This window comes from Rhincodon typus, chromosome 7, assembly GCF_021869965.1.
Source record: "Rhincodon typus isolate 14 chromosome 7, sRhiTyp1.1, whole genome shotgun sequence".
In the NCBI taxonomy this organism is placed as follows: domain Eukaryota; kingdom Metazoa; phylum Chordata; class Chondrichthyes; order Orectolobiformes; family Rhincodontidae; genus Rhincodon; species Rhincodon typus.
In genome coordinates this window covers 70979140-70993315 of record NC_063338.1, presented here as the reverse complement: position 1 = coordinate 70993315, position 14176 = coordinate 70979140, and the positions used below count along the sequence as shown (strand labels likewise).

At 38.3% G+C, this 14176-nt stretch overlaps 1 protein-coding gene across 1 annotated transcript in view; it reads left to right on the top strand.

The window, feature by feature from the left end:
• The window catches only part of LOC109911043 (low-density lipoprotein receptor-related protein 1-like), a 1753343-nt gene that overhangs the window by 1676503 nt on the left and 62664 nt on the right, over positions 1-14176 (top strand). The window contains exons 77-81 of the mRNA XM_048599379.1: positions 388-566; positions 1814-1920; positions 6170-6286; positions 6418-6594; positions 6700-6840. Of these exons, the coding sequence (XP_048455336.1) occupies positions 388-566; positions 1814-1920; positions 6170-6286; positions 6418-6594; positions 6700-6840 (721 nt within the window). The remainder of the gene's footprint in view (positions 1-387; positions 567-1813; positions 1921-6169; positions 6287-6417; positions 6595-6699; positions 6841-14176) is intronic.

The window sequence follows — 14176 nt, the reverse complement described above, 5'->3', positions numbered from 1 at the left end:
CCTGCTGTGTTCATCCAACTCTACACCTTGTTATTTTAAATCAGGTAGCATTGATTCTATGATATTATTCAAAGAAAAGTCATCCTGGTCTCCAGGGCAATGTTAGTTCTTTGCTTTCAGCTTTCATTGCTCTTTATGGGACCTTGCTGTATGTAAATTGGCTACAGAGTGCTTTGAGACTTCCTTAGGTTCTGAATGGTGATTTATACATGCAAGTTAATTCAAACAAGTATTGCTTAACACTTGGGCTGTGGAACAAAAAAATCTTCAAACTTAAGGATAAAAAGAACACTTTATCTGAGGTGTTCTTAGAAAATACTTCTCTTGAAAAATGTACAATTCCAACTTCTAAAGGAAAATACAATGTCATTTTCATTTCTATTTTAGATTCCTGGCTTCCAAGCACCACAGGGCATTGCAGTTGACTGGGTTGCTGAGAATATCTATTGGACTGATTCTTTCCGAAATGTCATCTATGTGGCTAAGATTAATGGACAAAAGTACAAACGACTTGTATCTGGGATGATGGACAAACCCTGTGCAATTGCTCTTGATCCCAACAGAGGGTACAGTGCTATATCTTCTGTCTTTTTAAGGGCTGTTCAATCTCTATTCAGAAAATCAAGATGCACACTTCCCAGAGAATAGCCAATATGAGCTGACTGTCAATGCAGCAAATTGTACTAAATTTAACCATTCTGAAACACTAAATAATTTATAATGACAAATGCTAGAAATCTGAAATAATCCAGAAAATGGTGGAAATATGTAAATGGTCAGGTAGCATCTGAAACAGAAAGGAAATACAATATTTGGTGCAGCTTGAAAGTAAAAAGTTAACTTGCCTTTTTTTTCAATAGCAGATGCATTTTTTTGTCATTTTTCAGTTTATTTCTTTCAAAAGTGTCCTCACTTTCAGGCAAAATGTTGGTATTGAATTCTGTTTAGACCAATAGTTGTCATTTCATTTGAATGCAATTGGTTATAACAAAAGAATGACTGGTTTGCCATACAAGAGTTTACTTTAAGTGTTAAAAATTATGAAGGTTTCTTTCATTCCAAGCAACATTAACTGGATCTTGCATAAATTCTGTCAACCATGCTATCTTAGACTGAGAACAAATGGCTTTAAATAGTTGTCGTATGGGGTTAGGGGAAAAAGGGAACAAGGATGTGTGAAGTTATTCTGATACAAGATTGAAAACAGTACGCTTTCTTTTCTATCTGTTTTGCTTTGCACTTAATTTTTGTCAAATTTTCAAATTATATAATTTGGAGTTGCTTGTAATTTCTAAAATAGATGCCTACAGGCAGAGCTGATCTGCTGATTATAGGCAAACCTCACAGAGTGGGGTAAGTAGGCTCCAGCTAGCCACTGAATGTGTGGAGTCAGCTGGCTAGAAGACAGTGTTTCAGGGTGGTTCACAGAAGAAGAAACAGGCTGCACAGTTTCTTGGGCGTTATACTAAGTGTCAAGATCCAGAGAAGGAGGCATGACCTATACTGCAATGGGAAGGCAGTTCACCTCTTCCTCCTGACCCTCTTCCTTATAGAAGCTGGTGATGCTTTACCGAATTGATTATTTGAAATAGCAGCCTTTGTGTGTTTAATTGATTAGATTATATACCAGGAGACTTTCTTGCTCAACGGATTGGTATCAAAACTAAGAAAATAACAGTCATCAATGTCCAATTTGCCAACTAAGTTCAATTTCAAAGTTCACTTGTGAAAGGCAACAAAGAGTTACAATGGTTATTTTGTTCTATTTATGTTAAATGCATTGTTTTGATGCATTTATTTGTAATGGTTTCAGAATGATGTACTGGACAGACTATGGTAAACAGCCCAAAATAGAGCAATCTGCCATGGATGGAACTTTGCGAAGAATTCTCATACATAAGGACCTACAATGGCCTACAGGTAGTATAAATGTCTGCAATGTCAGAATGAACCGATTTGTATTCTTATTTTAAAGATAAAATCAGAAATTTTGACTTGGGTATATCTATAAAAGGATGCAGAGATCTGCCTACCTGAAGCAATCAGGAAAAGTTTTGATAAATCTTTGTGACAGAGCGTTGAATAAATAAGCTTCTGGTTTGAATTGCAATGCTGAATGGGAGCATGGGAAAATATAATGGTACCATATCAAGATATTAAAGGGAAGGGGTATAGAGTGTTGTCAATCAGAATCCACTCACCAACTAAACAACGTTCTCTTCTCATTCAGCATTAATGCTTTTCTCTTTTATTTTGGAACTTCTTGTGAATCGTCCTGATGACTACAGGACAAAAAAATTGTCAACAAAATGTATCATTTTTCAGCAATGCTCAAGTTGTGTACTAGCAAACGACGAATTATATAGGAAAAATCTCCTCAAGTTAGCTCTGAGTTGTGGTGACAATATTGGTCACTCTTTGATTTTTTTTCTACTTAATTATTTATCAAAATGTTTACTCATTTATCCTTAATAGTCCCAATCGTTTTCAGAGTAAGAATTATAATATATAATCTCATCTTATGATACTCGAGCAAGGATAACAGAGGATGGAAGGAGAGATGGAACCTTTCATTTCATTGCACTGGAGAATTGTCTCCTTCAGCTATTCCCCATGCGGTCATTTTTGTAGATGCTGGCACAAATACCTTGGAATATCTGATGAAATTTATCTTTACACTGTCTAGTTCAGCAAGGAGGCAGAGGTAATGTGTTATTTGATCTGCAAACAACCTCTATCACAAAGATAGCACAGCCAGTAATAGTCATGTTCATCATACCTCTGCGTTTTTAACTACCTCAAATTCAGTTCAAGATTTCACAAGGGACATCTCTGACATCAAACAATGCATAGATATCTTGTTCACTGGGTGAAAAAGCAATATTTTTTTCTCCAGACATTTAGCAGCAGAATGAAAATATCCTTCAAATCACAGGATTCTGCAAAGTCAAGAACATTATCGGTGATACAAGATGTGCGTCAACACCCTAACAAACCAATTAAGGCTTTCACGACCCATATAGGGTTTTGCTTTAATTGTGGCCACATGCCAATAATCAGCGAATGGACCATCATGGTTTATTCCCATTTGGTCATGTCATTTTAACCTTAAGGCAATTCTCTGTATCTAAGCTATTAGAAAGAGAAGGCAAACAACTTTGATTGTTTTTTAGAAAGCAAAGCTTTTCTCTTCTTCAGTCTAATTCATTCATCGAGGGTATGAATCACTGGTAAATTTATTGTCCATTCCTAGTTTAGCATAATGCAATGATTATGAAAGAGGTAATGTTGAAGCTGCATTAAAACCTAATGATGCCACACAGTCTTTGGGTAGAGCATAAGCCACCTAGGATAATGTTCGATTGGAGACAAGTATATCAATTCTCAAGAACTCCTCCAAAGATGCCCTGGGACTGAGATCATTAACCTTCAACAACTGTGATTGTCGTCCATTGTGCCAGGCATGACTCCAACCAGCAGAATATTTCTCCCTAATTCCCATTAATTCCAGTTTCACTGGGACTTCTTGACGTCACACTCCCATCAATTGTTGCCTTGACGTCAAGGGCAGTCACTCTTCCCTCACCTACATTTTTGGATTAAGACTGTGATGATATCAGGAGCTGAGTGACCCCTCGTGGAACCCACACTGAGCATCAGTGAGCAGGTTATTGCTGAGCAAGTGCCACTTAATAGTGTTGCTCATGACCCATTACATCAACTTGCTGATGACTGATGAGAGTAGAATAGTAGGGTAGTAATTGGCTGAGTTAGGTTTTCCTGCTTTTTTGTGCACAGGATGTACCTGGGATGTTTGCCTCATTACTGGGCAGAAGCCAGTGGCATGGCTGCCCTGAACTAATTTAGCTGGGGCTGTCACTAGTTCTGGAACACAAGTCTTCATTGCCAGAATGTTGTCAGGACCCATAGTGACTGCAGTACCCTGTGCCTTTGGCCATGTTTTGATATCACTTGGAATAACTAAAATTATCTGGTTGGCATCTAGGATGCTAGTGATTTTAGGAGGAGGTCAAGATGAATCATCCATTTGAATGAAAAATCTTGCATAAGCTTTGGCCTTGTTTTTTGCAATGATGTTCTGGGCTTCCCAACCATTGAGGAGGTAGATACTTGTAGAACATTCTGCTTCTTCAGTTGTTTAACTTTCTGCCATCATTCATGGCTGAGTTGAAAGTATTGTGAACCTGAGAATTTATCCATTGATTGTGGGATTATATACTCCATATATCTAAATTTCCTTTCACTGTTTGGCATGCAATTAGTCACATGGTATACTTTTGCCAGGTTAGTATCTCATTTCTTGACATGCCAGGTACTGCTCCCATCCTGCACATTCCATTGAAGTCAGGTTGACAGTAGAATTGAGTATATGCCATGCCATGGAGTTAACAATTGTTGTTCAATACAGATCTGCTGCAGCTGACAGCACATACTATTTCATGGATGTCCAGTTTCAACCTAATAGATCTGTTTGAGGTCTATCTCATTTAGCACTGTGGTACTGAGGGTAGAGAAACATTTTGTGTGTTAACGTGAATTCGGACTCATGTGAATTGCAGCAACATGTATTTCACATAATTGATTCAAAAGGGAATTTTGCACCCCTAGCTTAGTATTTTTATTCCTAAGATGCTGTTTGGCATGATTAGTCTTTAAGGAGATTCTGCTTTTGTCAAGATAAGCCCTTATGTTTGATATTTCAGATGATGAGGACAATTATGGGATATTGTTAAAGGTAACAAAGTGTGGAGGTGGAGGAACACAGCAGGTCAGGCAGCATCAGAGGAACAGGAAAGCTGACGTTTCGGGTCAGGACCTTTCTTCAGAAAATTTTGTTCCTCTGATGCTGCCTGGCCTGCTGTGTTCCTCCACTCCACACTTCTGACTCCAGCATCTGCAGCTCTTGCTATCTCTATGGCATACTGTTAGTATTTTGCACACAATACTTGCTGTGTTCATTACTGTATGAACATCCTAATCACACAGTGTCATTCTTCATATACACATTATCCCTGTTCTTCCATCTACTGTGTGACATCATGCGATAGTATCTTAACAGTTCCTTCCTAGGCATCACCATCCAGACTACCATTTGATGTTGTGTTACCAACCAAGCCATAAATGATTGGTGCAAAAAAACCTCAGAAGACAGAATTGTTAAAGACATGTGATTGTTATACATTAAAAAATCATAAACATTAGAGGACAAAAGTCCTCTAGGTTTCCAAAGTGTTCAATTTGTTCTGCCTCTTTAACATTGTTCCAAACCTGAAAGCCCAGGAAATGCTGAGTCCTGTCTCAGCATCTTCCACTAAGGGTGGCACGGTGGCTCAGTGGTTAGCACTGCTGCCTCACAGTGCCAGGGACCCAGATTTGATTCTATCCTCGGGTGACTGTCTGTGTGGAGTTTGCATATTTTCCCTGTGTCTGTGTGGGTTTTTTTCAGGTGCTCAGGTTTCCTCCCAAGTCCAAAGATGTGCAGGTTAGGTGGATTGGCCATGCTAAATTGCCCAAAGTGTCCAGGGATGTGTAGTTTAGATGGGTTATAGGGGGATGGGTCTGGGTGGGATGCTCTGTGGGTCAATGTGGACTTGTTGCACCTGTTTCCACACTGTTGGGATTCTATCCTATTCTAAGCACTAAGTGGCATGCCCACTACAGCCCATAATTCATACACCCCAATTAAGAGAAAGCACTTTAAAATTCCTCAAACTTTATTGGTTATAGTATGTTGCATCAATATTTTCCCTGTCAGTGCCAAGAGAGGAAGTCAAACTCTGGCAGATTTTTAGGTCCGTTAGTTTCACTCAAATATCTGACAGAACACTGATAATCATGATTAAATACAGATTTTATGGAGAAAATACTTTGTGCCTTTAAAACACATACATTTAAAAAATTGTATATGTCTTTTTTTCAGTCATACATCTGCTGGTATGTCTTCAAAATGAAGTGTACTGAAATTTTTTTTTCTGTTTCTGTGTTAATCTTATGCAGAAAGAAAATAAGTCACATAAATTTGTAAACAAACTTTGGAGAGTCTAATTAATAAGAAAATGATAGAAAATATGTTTACAGAAAGAAAAATAATGTTATTTCTATAATTGTAATACTCACTTCTAAATTCTATATTGTTTTTCCTTCTTAGGACTGGCCCTTGATCATTTCAATCAACGTTTATACTGGGCAGATGCCAAGCTTTCAATTGTTGGCAGTGTCCGGTTTGATGGCAGTAATTCTGTTGTTGTTGCCAGCATTAAACAAGGTAGCACACATTTTGTTTTCTTAGCTCTTTAATTTTTTTGACTTTAACAGAGAAAATAAAAACTGTTAGGCAACTTAGTAATGCCCTTTTCTATGTTAGTAAGGATTTAAGAATATATTTTTTGTTTGGAGGTATCCTAAGTCCATTCAGTATTGATGTCTTTGAAGATTATATTTATGGAGTGACGCACACCAATAGTCGTGTTTTTAAAGTTCACAAATTTGGATACACTCATCTTGAATACTTGGTGTCAGGCCTCAATGATGCCTCAGCTACAGTGGTGTTCCATCAGTATAAACAGCAAGACTGTGAGTAACAGCTTAATGAAACAAAATTCAGTGTGAATAGAGTATAAAATGATGCCTTGAATCATGAATGCTGTCAGTAACATGCACTTTCTTTCTGTTCCACAGTGCCAAATCCTTGCAATAAAAGGAACTGCGACTGGCTTTGTTTGCTGAACCCTACTGGTGTAACATGTTTGTGTCCAGATGGAAAGAACATGATTAATGGAACATGCGTTGATTGGGACTCTCCTACAGCACTACCTTATGGTGAGTAACTCTGTATTTCCCAATATTGATCATTCCAGATTTAAAAAACTCTCAAAATACCAAGCATTTCTCATTATAAAATTAAAGGCTTTAAAATGGTATGAATTATGAATATTTCAGTGTTTTGTTAAACTTTTAGCATAATTTCTTCCTCCCATCACTCTAAGAAAGACATGTAAGTATGTATATCAGAATATTTTTCGCTTTGTCACCTACTAGCGTCAACATCGTGCTCTTATAATCAGTTCCATCCCTGACAGATGTATATGAAAACCATACTCTGAAAATATCTAAAAGGGGCATTGTTATTCAAGAAATATCTTTGATCATTTTTACTTATTTTGAAAGCATGAATTACAATGATACAATTCTCATCATCTATTTCAATTTTTCCAACTTGTTATTTTTGTAGTAGATGGCATTACCTGTTTAGTGCTAATCAATTTCAAACTGTTGAATTTGGTTCTGTGAATCCCTGTTTAATAAAAGTTGACCTGATAAGACCTGAACTAATTTCATACACATGATGGAGGTATCACTGGTTAGGACAGCATTTGTTGCCCATTCCCAATTGTTCTTGAGAGGGCAGTGGTAAGCACCTTTCTTAAACCATGGCAGTTCATACGATTTAGGTATACCACAGTACTTTCAGGGAGGGAGTTCCAGAATTTGGCCCAGTAACAATGAAGGAACGGTAATATAGTTCCAAGTCAGTATGGTTTGTGGCTTAGAGCCAAACTTGCAGGTTGTCATTTCCCTATGTGTATGCTGCTCTTGTTCTTCTAGGGGTCTATGGGCTTGGAATGTATTGTCGAAGGAGCCTTGCTGAGTTGTTGTAGTGCATCTTGTAGATGGTACACAAGGATATATTGTGCTTTAGTGGCAGAAAGAATAAAAGTTGAAGATGTTAGCTTGGGTCCCAATCAAGCATACTGCTTTGACCTTGATGATATAAGGTTTCTTGAGTGTTTTTGGAGCTGTACCCATCTAGGTAAATGAAAAGTATTTCATCGCAATCTTGAGTTGTGCCATGTAGAATATGTACAGGCTTTCACTAATCAAGTTACTCATTTTTGAATTCCCAGCCTCTGACCTGTTTTTGTAGTCACAATATATATATGGTTAATCCATTTTGGTTACTGGTCAATGGGAACTACCAGGATGTTGATAGTGGAGGATTCACCAATGACAATAATGCCAATGAATGTCAATGGGCATCATTTGGATGTCCTCTTGTTGAAGATTGTCATTGCTACCCAAAGCTTTCTAAGGCATGATTTGAGATTTCTCACCATTTTGTTATGTAAACAATTGGTAAGCAAATAGAAGCAAATTGCTTTCATCCCTCAGTTTCACTTCTTTATTTAAGTTGCCTCATTTCTCTCGTCATTTTTAACGTAAATGTGTTCAAAACATTTATTTGTGTTCTCCCTAATTGTGCTTACAAGCCTTTTATTCATTTTTCACACTAAACTTTAATCATTTTACTGTTAATGTCATGTATTTTAACAAACAGAGGGTAGGTATAGATCGGCATTTCTCAGACTGGAGACAAGTTGAAAGTGGTGTTCCCCAGGTGTTGGGTCTCTTTCTTTTTCTGACTTATATAAGCAATTTGGAGATGGATCTTGAGGGCAGAATCTCTAAATTTGCAGATGGTAGTTACCAATCTCGGGAGAATAATGAATTCTGAGGATGACACTGAGCAACTTCAGACAGTCTTTTACAAGTTGGCAAAATGGGCAGATACCTGGCACATGAATTTCAATGCAGAAAAATGTGAGGTGATGCATTTTGATAGAAGAAACAAAGAGAGATGATCCAGGCTCAATGGTGCAACTTTTAAATGATGACAGACAGAGTGCCCTCGGGATTCATGCCCATAATTCTCTTAAGGTGGCCACGCAAGTTGTAACAGTAGAAGCATAGAATACCTACATTGTGGAAGCAAGCCATTCAGCTCATTTAGTCTACATCGATCCTCCGAAACGCATCCCACCCAGACCCACTCCATCCTTGAAACCCTGCATTTCCTATGGCTAACCCACTAGCTTGCACATCACTGGACAGTGTGGCCAATGTAGCATGACATAGTCATCTAACCTGCACATCTTTGGACTGTGGGAGGAAACTGGAGCACCTGGAGGAAACCCACACAGACACGGGGAGACTGCTGAAGTTCCACACAGACAGTGGAACTGAACCCAAGTTCCTGGCATTGTGAGGTAACAGTGCTAACCACTGAGCCACGGTGCCACCCCAAGTAAAGAAAGCTTATAGGGACTTTGGGTTTATACATAGAGGCATAGAGTATAAAAGCAAGGAAGTGATGCTACACCTCTTCAAATCATTAGTCAGATCACATTTGGAGTATTCTGTTCTGTTCTGGGCGTCTTAATTAAGGAAGAATTTTAAAGCCCTGGAGAGATTTCAAAGAACATTTTTAGAATTATACTGTGAATGAGGAATTTTAAACGCAAGGAAAGGTTCAAGAAATTAGTCTTATTGTCCTTGGAGCAGAGAACATTAAGAGGTGACCTTATTGAGGTGTTCAAAATTATGAACAGTTTTGACAGGGCAAAGAAGGATATTCTGTTTCCACTGGTTGGTACATCAGTAAGTAGGAGGGTCACAATTTAAAGATTGTCAGCAAGAGAGATAGGAGTGAGGTGAAGAGAAATTTCCTGACTGAGAGAGTTGTTAGGATTTTGGAATGCCCTGCTTGGGACACTAGTTAAGGTAGATGCCATAGGGGGCTTCAAAACAGCGCTGGATATAAATTTGAAATGATGAATTTAGAGGGCTATGGAGATTGGGCTTGAGAATGTGACTGGCGGGGTAGGTCTTGCAGAAGTTGGTACATGCAAAATGGGCAAAATGGTCTCCTTCTGAACTGTAAAATTCTATGATCTATGAATCTTATACTATTTTCCTATTTTCTTGAGCCTTACATTTTTATTTGCCATTATTTTTCCTTCAGTTTAATTTGTTATGTTACTTGGTCTTACAACACAAAATAACTTCATATACAGTATTAAAACATTCACATTTTGGTCAGTATTTATTTCTGTAATGTCATTCTGATTTTTGGCTTTTTAATTTTTTCTTCATTCATATTAGTTTAAATTTGGTTATTTATGGCATATTACACTGACCTTTGTCATCTGTCAGTTGTTCCAATAACAGACTTAATGCCAATGAACGTTGCTGAGATTTTAACACACTCATTGTTATGTTCTCAATCAAACATTTTTGCTCATTTCTACAACGAAAGGGGTATATTTTTGTTGTAATCATCTCGGCATTAACCATCATCTGGAAGAAAAAGAGGAAATTTTGAATCATCCCACCTTATTTTACATTAATTTAAATGAGTGTATAATTAGGTGGATTGTATTGTTGTTGTGTAACGTTCTGTGCCCAATCTTGATTGCTCTGCTCACTCCAGGCAATGTTCAGCACCTAGGTAAAACTGTCCTGAAAAATTCTGAGGAAAGCTTGAATTTTCTTTAAGCCTTACACTTTCTTTGAGTCCTATGAGATTTTTTTGTGCCCTAAGCCCACAGGTTTTTAAAGTTTCTGCTCAGCCTTCATGGGTGAGAGATCAGAAACATGGTCTGAAATAAAACTATATCCTGGATTTTGCAGTGGTAATGACAGTGAAGCTGTGAGCATCTGCATTCATTGCTACTCTGAAACTGACAGTAACTTCAGGAGTCTACACAGGAACAATCGAGTGTTCGGTGATTCCATGCTTCTGCACACAGTACACAGTTGAAATCCTTCCACAACACAATCATTTAGAAAAGATTGGACTAATGAGAATTTTCCCATTTATTCTATCATATCATAGTAGAAAATTCCCCCAGAAATTTATAGCTCGTTCAGACATAATTGGATTTCAGCATAGTAATTCCACCGTTCTGAAAAATATTCCAAATTTTTCAACATTTATATTTTTAAAATTTTGTTTTTGAACATTCCAGCTTGTAATGTATATGCCCTAATCAGTTATTTCACTCTTTGTGAAATTAACGTACAAAATAAAAAGATCATCAGTATATTTTACTACCTGGTTTGCTGTGTGTGAGAATACTTCCATGTAAATGACAACTTACAGTTTAGTCTGCTTGATTACACCACTGTTGCTAGATACCTTACGATAGCTTAGCTAGACTCAAATTAACATGGAAAAAGTTGTTGTTTATGCCAAAGAAATTAACACATCTTTGTTGGTAGCTTTCTTCAAGGGCAGCACAATCATTGTTGCTTTGCTACTGATTGCAAAGCACAGGCCTCATTTTTTTTCTAGGGTACTCTGCTTGCAGTCCCTAACTGTTACTCCTTTAAAATGTTTCACTTTTTGTTGGCTGAAAATACATAGGAACAGTCTACTTTGTTTTTTTGTGTTTGAGCATCTAATTTATATTGGTTCCTCAGCCAACTTTAAGAAGGCAAGTAACTTGGTGAAAATTGTGACTGATTTAACTTCGACTTTGATTCCAGAATTTGAAGGCATAAATTTACAAACAAATGCCTAATAATAAAAAAAAAGGTCTGGCTGGAGAGGTCCAAGAGCACAATTAATAAGTTCCCATAAATTAGTCAATCAGTGAAGCAAACAATTTTGTTCTTTAGATCAAAATATACTGTATGTATTCCAAATAAAAATACAATAGGCTATTAAAACAATTGGCATCATTTCGTCAATCACTTTTCTCCTCAGTTGCTTGGAAAATAATTTCCAAGCCTGAATTTTTTAAGCACAGATATGTCTGTTGAATCATAGAAGAACTACAAATTGAAATAAAGTCAGGTCTACACACATATGAATACAACTTGTTATCAAGTTATCTTCCAGATAGCTACAGGAGTTTCTGGGAATAATTCAGGAGACACAGCAAAAATTCACCCCAAGGAAAAAGGAGCATGGTACAGGGACGATGAGGCAATCATGGCGGACTAGGGAATTCAGGGATAGCATAAATGCACAAGAGACAGCATATAATGTGGCGAAGGGCAGTGGGAAACCAGAGGATTGGGAAGCTTAGAAAGACCAACAGAGGGCAACAAAAAAAGAAATAAGGAGGGAGCAGATTAAATATGAGGGTAAGCTACCCAGTAATATAAAGAAGGACTGCAAGAGGACTGCAAGGGCATAAGAGAGGCAAAAATGGATATTGGACTGCTGGAAAATGACACAAGAGAACCAGTAGTTGGGAACAACGAAATGGAAGGAAAAGGAAATTCACAGTGGAAGATATGAATCAAATCTCGAAAATTCAAGAGTCGGGGGGCAGAGCTGAGTATGGTAGCCATCACCAAGGGGAAGGTGATAGAAAAACTGAATGGCCTGAAGGTGGATAAATCACCTGGACCACATGGACCTCACCCTAGAGTTCTTAAGGAGGTAGCTGAAGAGATAGTGAAGCTATATGTGGTGATCTTTCAGGACTCGGTAGAGTCAGGGAGAGTCCCAGAGGACTAGAAAATCACTAACATGACACCCCTGTTTAAAAAGGGAGTAAGGCAAAAGACTGAAAATTACAGGCCGATTACCCTAACCTCGGTCGTGGGTAAGATTTTGGAGTACATCGTGAGGGATAGGATTTCTGAATTCTTGGAAGTGCATGGTAAAATAGAGCAAAGTGAGTATGGCTTCATCAAGGGGAGGTCATGCCTGACAAATCTGTTAGAATTCTTTGATGAAGTAACAAGCATGTTAGACCAAGGACAGCCAATGCGTGTTATCTACCTGGACTTCAAGAAGGCCTTTGATAAGGTGCCACACAGAAGGCTGTTGAATAAGATAAGGGCCCATGGTGTTACGGGCAAGGTACTGGCATGGGTAGAAAATTGGTCTCTGGCAAAAAGCAGAGAGTGGAGTTAAAATGGGTCTTTCTGAGGATGGCAGCCGGTGGCAAATGGTGTTCTGCAAGGATCAGTGCTGGGACCATAACTTTTCACTTTGTACATTAATTGTCTAGATGAAGGAACTGAGGGCATTCTGGCTAAGTTTGCAGACAATACAAAGATAGGTAGAGGGACTGGTAGTTTTGAGGAGGTGGGGAGGCTGCAGAAGGATTTGGGTAGGTTAGGAGAGTGGCAAAGAAGTGCCAGATGGAGTACGACATGGCAAAGTGCGAGGTCATGCACTTTGGTAAGAAGAATAGAAGCATGGACTATTTTCTAAATGGGGAAAAAATTCATAAGTCAGAGCTCTGGTCCGTGATTCTCTCGAGATAAACTTGCAGGTTGAGTCAGTAGTTAGGAAGGCAAATGCAACTTTGGCATTCATTTTGAGAGGACTTGAATATAAAATCAGGGACGTACTTCTGAGTCTCAATAAGGCTCTGGTCAGGCCACGTTTAGAATATTGTGTGCAGTTTTGGGCCCCATATCACAAGAAAGATGAACTATCCCTGGAGCGGGTTCAGAGGAGGTTCACAAGAATGGTCCCAGGAATGAAAAACTTAACATATGAGGAATGTTTGAGGATTTACGGTCTATACTCGATGGAGTTTAGAAGGATAAGAGGAGAATCTAATTGAAGTTTACAGAATACTGAATGGCCTGGACAGATTGGATGTTGGAAAGATGCTTCCATTGGTTGGAGAGACTAGGGCCCGAGGGCACAGACTTAGAGTAAAGGGAAGATCTTTTAGATCGGAAATAAGGGGAAACTTCTTCAGCCAGAGAGTGGTGAATCTATGGAATCCACTGCCACAGAGGCCAGGTCATTGAGTATATTAAGATGGAGATAAATAAATTCTTGATTGTCATGGGGATCAAAGGTTACAGGGAGAAAGCGGGAAAACGAGGTTGAGAAAATTATCTGTCATGATTGATTGGCAGAGCAGACTCGATGGGCTGAATGGCCTAATTTCTGCTCCTCTGTCTTTTGGACTCAGGCTCCAATATCAGGTGATCTGATGTTAACATGCCATAGCACCTTGCACTCACACACAATAGCTATTCCTAGAGTAAAGTTGTCGTTACCCTTTCACTCCACATAGTTATTTACAAGACAGACTAATTGGCCCATTAGTTCTTTACCGAAGCCAACTAAGATGAACACTATAATCTTATTTTTAAGCTCATTTAATTATTAATATGCACCTTGGTAAACCCGTTCTGTTAATACTGCTGTTCAGCTCCATTAAGTATGAAGAATTTTAAAGAAAAAATTACATTTTGTACATTGTGACCTCAGGATTCCGAACAGTTTTTTCTGAAGAAGGGTCTAAGCCCGAAACATCAGCTTTCCTGCTCCTCTGATGCTACTTGGCCTGCTGTGTTCATCCAGCTCTACACCTTGTTATCCCATCAATTAAGT